Source organism: Ranitomeya imitator, chromosome 2 (assembly GCF_032444005.1).
Source record: "Ranitomeya imitator isolate aRanImi1 chromosome 2, aRanImi1.pri, whole genome shotgun sequence".
Classification (NCBI taxonomy): domain Eukaryota; kingdom Metazoa; phylum Chordata; class Amphibia; order Anura; family Dendrobatidae; genus Ranitomeya; species Ranitomeya imitator.
The window spans coordinates 295,407,554-295,422,277 of NC_091283.1; the positions used below are offsets into that span (position 1 = coordinate 295,407,554).

General features: G+C 43.2%; 1 protein-coding gene across 1 annotated transcript in view; it reads left to right on the plus strand.

Annotated features, from left to right (window-relative positions):
* LOC138663301 (zinc finger protein 25-like) overlaps positions 1-11,658 on the plus strand; it is a 54,896-nt gene extending 43,238 nt beyond the window's left edge. Inside the window, exon 7 of the mRNA XM_069749484.1 lies at positions 8,916-11,658. Coding sequence (XP_069605585.1) covers positions 8,916-9,946 — 1,031 coding nt within the window. The 3' untranslated portion in view covers positions 9,947-11,658. The remainder of the gene's footprint in view (positions 1-8,915) is intronic.
* The last annotated feature ends 3,066 nt before the right edge of the window (positions 11,659-14,724 follow it).

Below are 14,724 nucleotides of genomic sequence, written 5' to 3' on the forward strand. Positions count from 1 at the left end.
TTTTTACCATTTTTGGGGGGACCACATCACATTTGAAGTCACTTTGTGGGGTCTATATGATAGAAAATACCCAAACGTGACACCATTCTAAAAACTGTATCTGTTCACAAAACCACATTTAAGACATTTATTAACCCTTAAGGTGCTTCGCATGATTTTTTGGAATGTTTAAAAAAATGAACTTTTTTTCACTTCAGATCCAATTTTATTTATTTTACCAAGGGTAACAGGAGAAATTGGACCCCAAAACTTGTTGTGCAATTTGTCCTGAGTACACTGATACCCCATAAGTGGGGGTAAACCATTGTTTGGGCACATGGCAGAGCTCTGAAGGGAAGGAGCGTCGTTTTACTTTTTCAACGCAAAATTAGCTGGAATTGTGATCGGACGCGCCATGTCTCCTTTGGAGAGCAACTGATGTGCCTAAACAATGGAAACCCCCCACAAAGGACACCATTTTGGAAACTAGACTCCCCAAGGAACTTATCTAGAAGTATGGTGAGCACTTTAAACCCCAGAGTGCTTCACAGAAGTTTATAACGTAGAGCCGTAAAAATAAAAATCATATTTTTTCCACAAAAATGATCTTTTCACCCTCAATTTTTTATTTTACCAAGGGTAACAGAAAAAATTGGACCCCAAAAGTTATTGTGCAATTTGTCCTGCATATGCCGATACCCCATATGTAGGGGAATACTACTTTTGAGGCACAGTGCAAAGCTCAGAAGGCAAGGAACGCCAGATTTTACTGTTATAATTTGCAGGTGCCATGACCCACTGGGAGAACCCATGAGGTGCCAGAACAGCAGAACCCCCCATACGTGACCCCATTTTGCGAACTACACCTCAATGAATTAATCTAAGGGTGCAGTGATCATATGGACACCACGGTTGTGTCACAGTATTTTATACCATTGGGCGGTGAAGACAAAATAACTTCATTTTTACCACCAAAATTTTGTTTTAGCCAAATATTTTACATTTTCACACAATAAGTGAGTAAAAATGGCACCAAAATTTGTCCCACAATTTCTACTGAACGTGGCTATACCCCATATGTGGTTGTACAGTACTGATTAGCCATACGTAGAGATGCGCTATTTGCCTATTCAAGTGAATGGGTCTGTGCACATGTCAGTGTGTTTCCAAAGACCGTGTGTCTGTGGGAAAACATGCTGACATGTCTGTTTTTTAATGTCAGCACGGGCCACAGAACATCCAGCACACGAGGAAACGCATAACGCACATGAATGTCATCCATGTGACACGCATCGGTGCCGGGGAAGAAGCTTTACAGTAAGCACTGTTCCATGGTGCTGGGTGCTGCACACGGCTCTCATCATTCTACCCTGCTCTGCCGGCGATCAGTGTGAGCAGGGTAGAATGATGAGAGTTACATTTAAGTAATAAAAGAGACAGCAGGAGGTGACTGATGGGACTATTACTCTCATCAGCCTACCCCTGCTGCTGCTAATAACAGTGACAGCAGGAGCGGCTGATGGGGGTATTCATCAGCTGCCGCCTGCGCTATAAAGAAATAAATGAAAAAACGGCGTGGCTTTCCCTGTATTTTCTATAACCAGCCAGGCAAAACTCACAGCTAGGGGCAGCAACCCTCAGCTGTCAGCTTCAGCAAGGCTGGTTATTAAGAATAGAGGGGTTCCCATGCGGTTTTTTTTTAAATTATTTAAAATTATTATTTTTGACAACCAGCCTTGCTAAAGCTCACAGCTGGGGGCTGGTATTCGCTGTTTTTTTAATTTATAGCGCAGACGGTAGCTGATGAATACCCCCATGTGCGTGGCCGATCGCTCAGACTTAATATTCAGTATGTGGTCATATAGGCCCAGGTCACATGGACGGAATATTACATCTGATATCAGAAAGGGGTTAATAAATATAAATTAAACCGTAAGTCAGATATGTCAGATCCCTAGTGAGGCCAAATTAAGAGGTTACACAAGTTGTGGGCAAATCATTTTTCTGAATTATTGAAACATGAGGCAGTATTTTTACAGTATTTACAGCAATGTAACTCATGTAGCCCCCCCCCCCCCATTACCCAGGGTCATGCTTTATTTACCATGTACCCAGAACATGTTCTTGCTCACTATTGAAAACATTTCATATAAGATAAGGAGTATAAAATCCTTGAATCAGAGACTATAAGGCTACTGCATTATAAGAATAAATTCTAGCAATTAAAGGAAAAACATTAACACTTCATTATCACTCATGCCATCTCCCAGTCCACTGAAACCAATGTCTCCTGTAAGAGAATTAAAATAAGAAAAAAATAATATACCTCACCTGTCCGCCGAGAACGATAATATTCCATTTGTCCCATGACGGATCTAGCTCTGCTACGTCTAGATAGCAGGCTGCATTGTTGCATGATTCGACTATACAGCCTGCCATCCACCAGAGACATGAAGCTGTCCGTGCTTACTCAGCTCAGTGTCTCACGGTGAACTCTCTTCACTTCACTGACTTCACCATGAGCGTGAGAAACTTGTCAGAATGCTGTCAGAAATGCCCTGCGAGTTCACAACCAATGAACTCAGTTCAACTCAATAACGTCAGCACTATCGCCGTGAAAAGAGTTCTAACAGCGCTCGCACTGATGTTAGTGAGTTGAACTGAGTTTATTGGCTCTGAAGTCCCTTGACCTTTCTGACGGCACCGTAAGTGTAAGAACATTCTCACGCTTGTTCTGATGTCAGTGAGGTGAAAGGAGTTCACTGCGAGACACTAAGCTGAGCAGGCATGCGCAGCTCAGAGTCTCTGCTGGATGGCATGCTGTACAGTCGTATCATGCAACAATGCAATCTGGATGTAGCAGAGCTAGAAACATCGCGGGACAAATTGATTATCTTCTTGGTGTACGGGTGAAGAATATGGTTGTTTATTATTTAATTCTGTTACAGGGGACTTTGGCTTCAGCGGATTGGGCTTTGACGTGAGTATGGTTTAATTTAAGTTTATTAAAGGAGTCTGTGTCATTCTTTCAATTAAAGGACTTTATTCTGGGTATGTGTTTTTTTTCTACAATTTGACTATGGGATTAGTAATGGGTACGTCTTATAGACACCGCTCTATTACTAACCTCTCGGCTTGATGTCACCTGTCAATACAAAGGTGCCTTCATCCCCTCCAACCATCAACCCACTTGCCACCGCACCAGGGCAAGTGAGAAGAGCAAGGTTAAGTTCCAGATTTGGAGCATCCTGTAGATGAGCCTTTTCTGGGGTGGCAGAGAGCTGATTTTTTTAGTCTAGGATGGGGTCAATATACATGGCCCCTTCCCAGGCTATTAATATCATCCCACAGCTGTCTGCCTAGCCTTTGCTGGTTATTAACTTTTTTCCGACATTGGGGTACATTTACACTGATGTCGGACTCCCTCCCTTTGATACGGGCTCCAGCAGTGAGCCCACATCTTTCCCTGGACTTGTCAGCTGTTTTAAACAGCTGACCTGTGCCTGGAATAGCCTTGGGTGGAATCGCGATCCACCCGCGGCTATTAACCTGTCAAATGCTGCTGTCAAACGCTAACAGTGGCATTTAACAAGCAATTCTGGCAATCGCGCTGGAAATCCTCCCACCGGTGACCTCTATGGTTGTCCTTGCCGGCTTGCTGTGAGCACCACCCAGTGGTTAGTGCTCATAGCAAGTGAGTAATTCTACTACGTAGAGGCAAACTGATCATCGCTTCTATGTCGAAGAAAAATAAGGAGGTGCACACAGCTTGAGAGGAGGATGAAGTGCAAGCTGAACCGTATAATCTGAAATATAGAATAAAGTCAAACAGCTGCACTCTCAATTTGATTGCAAGGAATATTTAATAAGTAGAAAATTAACACCATAGAACAATTGATTTTTGGTGTAGAAGGCACAGAATCAAAAAGCGATTGTGATGTTTCGACCCCTTCCAGAGTCTTTTTCAAATGACGCTGAAAAGCAAGTGGACCTAATGTTGATTCAGACTGGAATGCTGTACAGGAAATATGCTGAAAGAGTAATGAAGTTTATTTTAAAGGAGGGCAGGAGTTAGGAAAAATTCTACACTGAGTGTGTAATCATATATAGGTGGTGCCCATAAAGTATACTGACCATAGAAATGCGGTGTCCGGGAGCACATGTTTCAGCGCTATTTGCGGTGGTGTGCAGGCATTGGTGGCAGTGGATCCACATAAATAGGAGCAGAGCGATGGATTTCCAGTGCTTGGAACACGGAAGTGACCGCTATTAAAGGGAACCTGTCACCTGAATTTGGCGGGCCCTTTTTTCGGTCCGATGAGCGGTGTTTTCGGATCTTTTATTCACCCCTTCCTTTCCCGCTGGTCGAAATATTGTCTTGAAGTTGATTCGCCTTCCTCCGTAGAACACGCGTGCGCAAGGCAATCTTGCCTTGCGCAAGCGCAGTATGCTTTGCCCAACTGCAGGCAAAGCCGAAAAGCATTAGTGCCCATGCACAGGCGCACTATGTCCCAGAAGTATTTCGCTGTGTTCCGTGACATAGTGCGCCAGCGCATGTGCACTAATGCTTTTCGGCTTTGCCCGCAGTTGGGCAAAGCATACTGCACGTGCACAAGGCAAGATTGCCTTGTGCACGCGTGTTCTACGGAGGAAGGTGAATCAACTTCAAGACAATATTGCGGCCAGCGGGAATGGAAGGGGTGAATAAAAGATCCGAAAACACCGCCCATCGGACCGAAAAAAGGGCCCGCCAAATTCAGGTGACAGGTTCCCTTTAAACCAAAAAGAGACTTGGGGTCTCAGCGCATGCACAGTAGGAAAAGACAAGTGTCAGAAAAAGGCCTGGAATGCAAAATGTGTAACGCTCGTGCCGAGACTGGTTGGCGCAGGCACCTGGGGGTGTGGCCCCACTGAACCACAGACCGAACTTCCCTGGAAGGGGCGTAACTAAGTAGCTTCCTAGGTGTTCGCTGGAGCCTCTGATGGTGAGGTCAGACTTTTGCAATAGGAAGCTACCAGGTACCACTCCAGGGTGGAGTCGGACTGTGGATGCTGATCCCACCGGGGACAAGACACGGGCAGGCAGGCACGGCTGTGACACTGGCTGACAGACGGGTATGGCAGAGGCCCTGACGGGCGGACTGGCTTGACGGAGATACAGGCAGGCAGACTGGCACGGCTGGCACTCAGGCAGACAGGACTGATACTCTGGTATTCAGATGGATGTGTGGAAAAAGGTAAGAACCTGTTCAGACTGGAGAATATAAAGGAACAGGTAGAGACCTGTATGGAAAGTTGCAGAATAAAGATAGAGCAAGAGTGGAAGCAAAGCTGAATCGCAGGAGGCTGAGTACGAGTAGAAGGTGGAGCTAAGAGAAGAGAAGGCAGAGCTAAGAGAAGAGAAGGAGAAGGCAGAGCTATGAGCAGAGAAGGAGAAGGCAGAGCCAAGGACGGAGCCGCAGGAGGCGGAGCCAAGAGTGGAGACGCTGAAGGCAGAGCCAAGAGCGGAACCGCAGGAGGTAACGCCAAGAGCTAAAGACGTAGAACCGCAAGGAGCGGTGCCAGGTGGAACCGCAAGGAGCGGAGCCGCAGAGCAAAGCCACAGAGTGCGGAGCAAGGTCTGAGTGCAGAGCTGAGAGCAAAGTTACAGAGAGCAGAGCTGAGAGAAAAGCTGAGAGACACAGAACCACAGGTTGTGGTAGAACTGAGCAGAGAGAAGCAGAGCCACAGACAGTGGCGAACAGAGCAGAAAGATAAGGCAGAGGTACACACAGCAGAGTGGGAAATGACTAATGACAAAGAAGGAGCAGGGACGGACATAGACCAGAGTACAGACAGGAACGGACACACAAACAGAACACAGATTAAGGCCTGCAGTAGTGCAGCCCTCAGAGACAGGAAACACACAACCTGGCAGCTCAGTAGCAAATGCTAACTGAGGGGAATAGTTTGCTCAGGCATCCTCCAATGGGTGAGGATGCCTTGAGTATCAGAGGCCTCAAGGCTATTGGCCAGAAGCACCTTAGGGAGGTGCACACAGTCTCAATAAGAATCCGGAGTGGCTGGTGCCGCCCCCCTATACACACAGCCAGGAAGTGTACACAGAGCAGGCCGCCATGAAGCACATGGCATGGAACCGGCAGCAGACAGATCTCACAGCATGGCACTGGGTGAGTGAGTAGATGTAACAGGCAGGTGGGGAATGGAAGGCCATGCAGTGATGCCGGCAGGGTTGTTACAAAATGTAATGCGCTTGCGCAGTGTGGAGCGCATTGTGTAGCGCAATGCAATATAATATGGCATCCCAAGAGGGGAAGAAAAAATTTTTTTGAAGGTGTATAAATTATCAAAAGTAAGGGAAATATGTCAACTCTAATGATGTGAAAAGGATAATGTAAAATAAAAAATATATATAAATATATATACATATAAATAATACATTGAAAAAATAGAAAAAGAATAAAAATGAGGGGATAATAGAAAAATAGTGAAACAATGAAAGAATGTTGATATAATAAAAAAAATATATGAATATAAATAATGGCAAAATAAAAATAGAGGAAAACTTAATGGGTGTACTTACCCCTTGTAGATGTAGTATATTATTGGGTCTGTAGAGATAATAGAAAAAAAGTTAGAGGGATGGAAACAAAAAAATTAGAAAAGCAAGCTCCTTTATAAACCGAAGGTAGGATAACTAGCGAAGAAAAAAACATGGTATTAAGAGCATATTATACAGTCAAAGATAACTCAGTACACGCCACAAATACAGAGGTTTTTCATAACTACAAATTATTATCAGTGAATAAGGAAATCCAACTCCCTATTGAGACCTTTTGGAGCCAAAGTTTGAAGAGTATGAATCCAACAAGATTCCCTTTCTTTTACCAGTCTTAAGGTACCGTCACATTTATCGACACTGCAGCGATATAGACAACGATGCCGATCGCTGCAGCGTCGCTGGTTAGGTCGCTAGGAGACGTCAAACACCGGCAACGCAGAACGATGCAGCAGCGATTCGGTGACGTACTTATCGTTCTCGCTGGTTGTTCGCTCCATGAAGAAAAATTGCGGGCATCGTTGCTTTTGCTGTCAAACATGACGAATCACGCCGACCTGACGACCAAATTAAAGTTCCGGACTTTCAGCAACGACCAGCGATGTCACAGCAGAATCCTGATCGCTGCTGCGTGTCAAACACAACGAGATCGCTATCCAGGACGCTGCAACGTCACGGATCGTTGTCGTTCTCGTTGGAAAGTTGCTTAATGTGACGGTACCTTTATATGATTGCCACCCCTCCTTTGTCGGGCTACCTGCTCAAAGATGTGACATCTGAGTCGTGACACTTTGTGACCCTTGGCCAGGAAATGCTGTGGAAGTGGAAGCCGTGTTTTTTCACATCTGATGGTTGATTTGTGACTCGCTATCCTGTCTTTTACATGTTGGGTTGTCTCACCAATAGTTTATATACGTCCATTAACCCCTTCACCCCCGGAGCTTTTTCCGCTTTTTCATTTTCGTTTTTTGCTCCCCTCCTTCCCAGAGCCATAACTTTTTTATTTTTCCGTCAATATGGCCATGTGAGGGCTTGTTTTTTGCGGGACGAGATGTACTTTTGAACGATACCATTGGTTTTACCATGCCATGTAACAGAAAACGGGAAAAAAATTCCAAGTGTGATGAAATTGCAAAAAAAGTGCAATCTCACACTTGTTTTTTTGTTTGGCTTTTTTGCTAGGTTCACTAAATGCTAAAACTGACCTGCCATTATGATTCTCCAGGTCATTACGAGTTCATAGACATCTAACATGTCTAGGTTATTTTTTATCTAAGTGGTTAAAAAAATTTCCAAAATTTGCTAAAAAAAAAAAAATTGCGCGATTTTCCGATACCCGTAGCGTCTCCAATTTTCGTGATCTGGGGTCAGGTGAGGGCTTATTTTTTGCGTGCCGAGCTGGCGTTTTTAATGATACCATTTTGGCGTAGATACGTTCTTTTGATCGCCCGTTATTGCATTTTAATGCAATGTCGCGGCGACCAAAAAAACGTAATTTTGGCGTTTTGATTTTTTTTTCTCTCTACGCCATTTAGCGGTCAGGTTAATCCTTTGTTTTTTATTGATAGATCGGACGATTCTGAACGCAGCGATACCAAATATGTGTATGTTTGATTTTTTTAAATTGTTTTATTTTGATTGGGGCGAAAGGGGGGTGATTTGAACTTTTATATATTTTTTATATTTTTAATCACTTTTTTTTTTTAAATTTTGGCATGCTTCAATAGCCAATATAGGAGGCTAGAAGCATGCACTACTCGATCGCCTCTGCTACATAGAGGTGAAGTACAGATCACCTCTATGTAGCAGAAATGCAGGGTTGCTTTGAACGCCGACCACAGGGTGGCGCTCAAAGCAATCGGCCATCAACAACCATAGAGGTCTCCTTGAGACCTCTGGTTGTTATGGCAATGCACTGCTGACCCCCGATCATGTGACGGGGGTTAGCAGTGCGAGCCGGGAGCGCTAGTTAAATGCCGCTGTCAGCAAAACAGCTGACATGTCGCGGCTTGAGGTGGGCTCACCTACGGAGCCCACCTCAAAGCAGGGGATCTGCCAGCTGACGTACTATTCCGTCAGCTGGCAGAAAGGGGTTAAACATGATTTGGGTCTTTCTGTGGTACACAATTTTATTGGCACATCAGAACTTTCCCAAAACTCTACAGAACTTTGCATGGAACTATTATCCATAGTTATCTCCGACTACTACTTTTTATTTGAGGACCAATTCTACCTGCAAATACGGGGTACGGCTGACCACTGTCTTATATCATAGTTTCATTATACTTTGAGCTGCATAGAATTATGTATTTAGACATTATATAAAATACAAGGCATTGATATTGAAAAATAATAAAATCAGTTTTTTTCTTGGCAGATGTCTGTGGAGTCAAACCAGATACCTATCAAAAGCATGCCATTAATCCAGCTATACCCCCAGCCCTTCAGAGCAAAAATCAGTCATCGGAGCCGTTTCAATCAGTCACCTATTTGAATTCATCACAGACTGTTAAGCAAAATGAAAGCAGCAAAAGTGATGTTGAACATCAAATAATTCCCACAGAGAAAAAAACATTTTCCTGCTTAGAATGTGGGAAATATTTTAGAAATAAATCTAAATTGCTTATACATGAGAGAATTCACACAGGAGAAAAGCCATTTTCATGTTCAGAATGTGGGAAATGTTATAACTATAAGTCAAATTTGCTTACACATTACAGAAGTCACACAGGTGAGAAGCCATATTCATGCCCAGAATGTGGGAAATGTTTCAACCAGAAATCACATTTCCTTATGCATCATCGAATTCACACAGGGGAAAAGCTATTTTCATGTTCAGAATGTGGGAAATCTTTTAACCAGAAATCACATTTCCGTATACATCAGACAACTCACACAGGGGTAAAGCCATATTTATGTCAAGAATGCGGGAAAAGTTTTAACTACCAATCAGTTCTTCTTAAACACCAAAGAAGTCACACAGGGGAGAAACCGTATCCATGTCCAGAATGTGGGAAATGTTTTATCCAGAGATCAGATCTTCATAAACATCAAAGAATCCACACGGGAGAGATGCCATATTCATGTCCAGAATGTGGCAAATGTTTCAACCAGAAAGCACATTTCCTTATGCATCAGAGAACTCACACAGGGGTGAAGCCACATTTATGTCAAGAATGCGGGAAAAGTTTTAACTACAAATCACTTCTTCTTAAACACCAAAGAAATCACACAGGGGAGAAACCATATCCATGTCCAGAATGTGGGAAATGTTTTATCCAGAGATCGGATCTTCTTAAACATCAAAGAATCCACACTGGAGAGAAGCCATATTCATGTCCAGAATGTGGCAAATGTTTCATCCAGAAAGCACATTTCCTTATGCATCAGAGAACTCACACGAGGTGAACCAACATTTATGTCAAGAATGCAGAAAATGTTTTAACTATAACATCAAAGAATTCACACAGGAGAGAAGCCATATCCATGCCCAGTATGTGGGAAATGTTTTATGCGGGGACAAGATGTTATTATACATCAAAGAATTCACACAGGAGAGAAGCTATGTACATGTTGAAAATGTGGGAAATGTTATAGTACGAGTTCAAAACTTGTTGCACTTCAGAGAACTCATAAAGGGTAGAAACTATTTTTTATGTTCTAAATGTGGGTATTGTTATTTCTGAGAATCATATCTTCTTCATTATTTATTTCCTTCACACGAGTTTTTAGATAATCATTAAGGGAAATAAATCAGACAGTAGAGTTGCATTTAGTTGACAATAGGTTGAAACTGGATATACCAATATGGTAAGCACAAAGGGGTTTTTGCTGGAGGTAGGTGTCAATCCTGGCACCTTTGCTTCTGAATTCTCAGCTTACAGAGGTGTTAGCAAATGATCTGTACTAATAGTAATATTTCCTATTGTCTGTATAGGAAGGCATAGGTATTTGAAAGGGCACAACTTGGCTCATCCATCCATTCATAGACAGCACCTTTAATACCCTTCCCGACTTGTGCCGTATATATACGTCGCCGCAGGAGCTGTGTTCCTGCAAACTGCTGTATAGATATGGCACTGTGATCAATGTAAAAGAGTTTAAAAAAAAGTTAATAACATGTAAAAATATTTTTTTTAAATAATCACAAAATAAAGAATAAAAAAAGAAAAAATATTAATCCAATAAATATGTTTATTTATATTTAATATAAAAAGTACAATATTTGGTATCGCCCCTTCTGGAATGACGCGACCTATGAAACTGTCCCACTGTCCCCTTAAGTGAACACCATAAAAACAAACAAAACAAAGGTAAAAAACTATGATTTATCATCATATTGCTGAACAAAAAGTGGAAAAATACACTATAAAAAAACAATCTACATAAAACTTGTACAGCTGAAAATGTCATCTTGTCTTGCAAAAAACAAGCTGGGATTATTCTATATGTTATTTTCCTGTTTTGTGGTTCTATAACGTATTGCCACATTGTTTTACCTTCACCCTGTGTTGTCTGAGTAGTATTATGCCCACGGTAAAAGGACAGCGGGCATTCGGTAGGATGATCCTTGCTCCGTGAGGTTTCGGCTAGCTGACTAGAGCACCCGCTGACCCCTGTGTCTCCACATCTGGTATCGCTGTAATCACACTTACCCGAAGAATAAAGTCACCTAATCACTTATACCACATGATCAACAGCATAAAAAATAACTAAAACCAATTCTTCATCTGCTGTTGATTTGTTCATTCTGCTTCCCCAAGATCGCAGTAAGGCTTGACTCATATTTATTCTGCGCTCTATGCTAAGCGCTTACACCAGGATTTCTGTGTAAATCTCTGAAATATGTGATTCAGATGGAACCTCTGGTGGAAGATTCCCTATTAGGAGGCAGATGGAGTCACTGTGGATGCCATGTTGCTTCCTATGATCCGGCAGTGCCTGTTGTGAATTCTGTGGCTGAATTCACTCCTGTGGTCACAAGTGGTACTGCAGCTTCTGAGCTTCCTCCCTCAGGTGTTCTGGTGAGCTCGTTGGCTGCTGTGTTATTTAACTCCACCTGATTCTGTCTTCCTTGCTCCTTGTCAATGTTCCAGTGTTGGATCTGAGCTTCTGGATCTTTCCTGTGGCCTGCTGCTCTGCTTAGATAAGTGCTTCTTTGCTTTTGTTGCTATTTTTTCTGTCCAGCTTGTCTATCTTTTTGCTGGTAGCTCTGAGACGCAAAGGGTGTACCGCCGTGCCGTTAGTTCGGCACGGTGGGTCTTTTTGCCCCCTTTGCGTGGTTTTTTGCTTTAGGGTTTTTTGTAGACTGCAAAGTTCTCTTTGCTATCCTCGCTCTATCTAGAATATCGGGCCTCACTTTGCTGAATCTATTTTATCCCTACGTTTTGTCTTTTCATCTTACTCACAGTCATTATATGTGGGGGGCTGCCTTTTCCTTTGGGGTATTTCTCTGAGGCAAGCCAGGCTTGTATTTCTATCTTCAGGCTAGTCAGTTTCTCAGGCTGTGCCGAGTTGCATAGGTAGTGTCAGGCGCAATCCACAGCTGCCTTTAGTTGTGTTTAGGATAGGTTCAGGTATTGCGGTCTACAGAGATTCCACGTCTCAGAGCTCGTTCTATTGTTTTTGGGTTATTGTCAGATCACTGTATGTGCTCTGATTGCTGGCACACTGTGTCACTGGATTGCCTTCATAACAGTACAAGGAGCACTACTAATGATTCTCAATAGAGGGAAAAAAGAAGTTCTGACATCATTTTTTTTTCTCAGCTCTGTGTTCAGTCTTTTTTTTCCCCTAGACATTTGGGTGTTTCAGGACACAGGTGTGGACATGGATATTCAGGGTCTGTGCTCTTCAATGGATAATCTCGTTACAAATGTACAAAGGATTCAAGATACTATTGATCAGAAATCTATGTTAGAACCAAGAATTCCTATTCCTGATTTATTTTTTGGTGATAGAACTAAGTTTCTTAGTTTCAAAAACAATTGTAAGCTATTTCTGGCCTTGAAACCTCATTCTTCTGGTAATCCTGTTCAACAGGTTTTGATTATTATTTCTTTTTTTGCGCGGCGACCCTCAGGACTGGGCATTTTCTCTTGCGCCAGGAGACCCTGCATTGAGTAATGTCAGTGCGTTTTTCCTGGCGCTCGGATTACTGTACGATGAGCCTAATTCAGTGGATCAAGCTGAGAAATATTTGCTGGCTTTGTGCCAGGGTCAGGATGATATAGAAGTATATTGTCAGAAATTTAGGAAGTGGTCAGTACTCACTCTGTGGAATGAATCTGCGCTGGCAGCTTTGTTCAGAAAGGGTCTCTCTGAGGCTCTTAAGGATGTCATGGTGGGTTTTCCTATGCCTGCTGGTTTGAATGAGTCTATGTCTTTGGCCATTCAGATCGGTCGACGCTTGCGCGAGCGTAAATCTGTGCACCATTTGGCGGTATTGTCTGAGATTAAACCTGAGCCTATGCAGTGCGATAGGACTATGACCAGAGTTGAACGGCGAGAACACAGACGTCTGAATGGGCTGTGTTTCTACTGTGGTGATTCCACTCATGCTATTTCTGATTGTCCTAAGCGCACTAAGCGGTTCGATAGGTCTGCCGTCATTGGTACTGTACAGTCCAAATTCCTTCTGTCCATTACCTTGATATGCTCTTTGTCATCGTATTCTGTCATGGCGTTTGTGGATTCAGGCGCTGCCCTGAATCTGATGGATTTGGATTATGCTAAACGTTGTGGGTTTTTCTTGGAGCCTTTGCGGTGTCCTATTCCGTTGAGAGGAATTGATGCTACACCTTTGGCCAAGAATAAACCTCAATACTGGACCCAGCTGACCATGTGCATGGCTCCTGCACATCAGGAAGTTATTCGCTTTCTGGTGCTACATAACCTGCATGATGTGGTCGTGTTGGGGTTGCCATGGCTGCAAACCCATAATCCAGTTTTGGATTGGAACTCTATGTCGGTATCCAGCTGGGGTTGTCAGGGGGTACATGGTGATGTTCTATTTTTGTCAATTTCGTCATCTACTCCTTCTGAGGTCCCAGAGTTCTTGTCTGATTATCAGGATGTATTTGAAGAGCCCAAGTCCGATGCCCTACCTCCGCATAGGGATTGTGATTGTGCTATCAATTTGATTCCTGGTAGTAAATTCCCTAAAGGTCGATTATTTAATTTATCCGTGCCTGAACACGCCGCTATGCGCAGTTATGTGAAGGAATCCCTGGAGAAGGGACATATTCGCCCATCGTCATCACCACTGGGAGCAGGGTTCTTTTTTGTAGCCAAGAAGGATGGTTCGCTGAGACCGTGTATTAATTACCGCCTTCTTAATAAGATCACTGTTAAATTTCAGTATCCCTTGCCATTGTTATCTGACTTGTTTGCTCGGATTAAGGGGGCTAGTTGGTTCACTAAGATAGATCTTCGTGGTGCGTATAATCTGGTGAGAATCAGGCAAGGAGATGAATGGAAAACTGCATTTAATACGCCCGAGGGTCATTTTGAGTATCTAGTGATGCCGTTCGGACTTGCCAATGCTCCATCTGTGTTTCAGTCTTTTATGCATGACATCTTCCGTGAGTATCTGGATAAATTCCTGATTGTTTACTTGGATGACATTTTGATCTTCTCAGATGATTGGGAGTCTCATGTGAAGCAGGTCAGAATGGTTTTCCAGGTCCTGCGTGCTAATTCTTTGTTTGTGAAGGGATCAAAGTGTCTCTTCGGTGTGCAGAAAGTTTCATTTTTGGGGTTCATCTTTTCCCCTTCTACTATCGAGATGGATCCGGTTAAGGTCCAAGCCATCCAGGATTGGACTCAGCCTACATCTCTGAAAAGTCTGCAAAAGTTCCTGGGCTTTGCTAATTTTTATCGTCGCTTCATCTGTAATTTTTCTAGCATTGCCAAACCATTGACCGATTTGACCAAGAAGGGTGCTGATTTGGTTAATTGGTCTTCTGCTGCTGTGGAAGCTTTTCAGGAGTTGAAGCGTCGTTTTTGTTCTGCCCCTGTGTTGTGTCAACCAGATGTTTCTCTTCCGTTCCAGGTCGAGGTTGATGCTTCTGAGATTGGAGCAGGGGCGGTTTTGTCACAGAGAGGTTCTGGTTGCTCAGTGTTGAAACCATGTGCTTTCTTTTCCAGGAAGTTTTCGGCTGCTGAGCGTAATTATGATGTGGGCA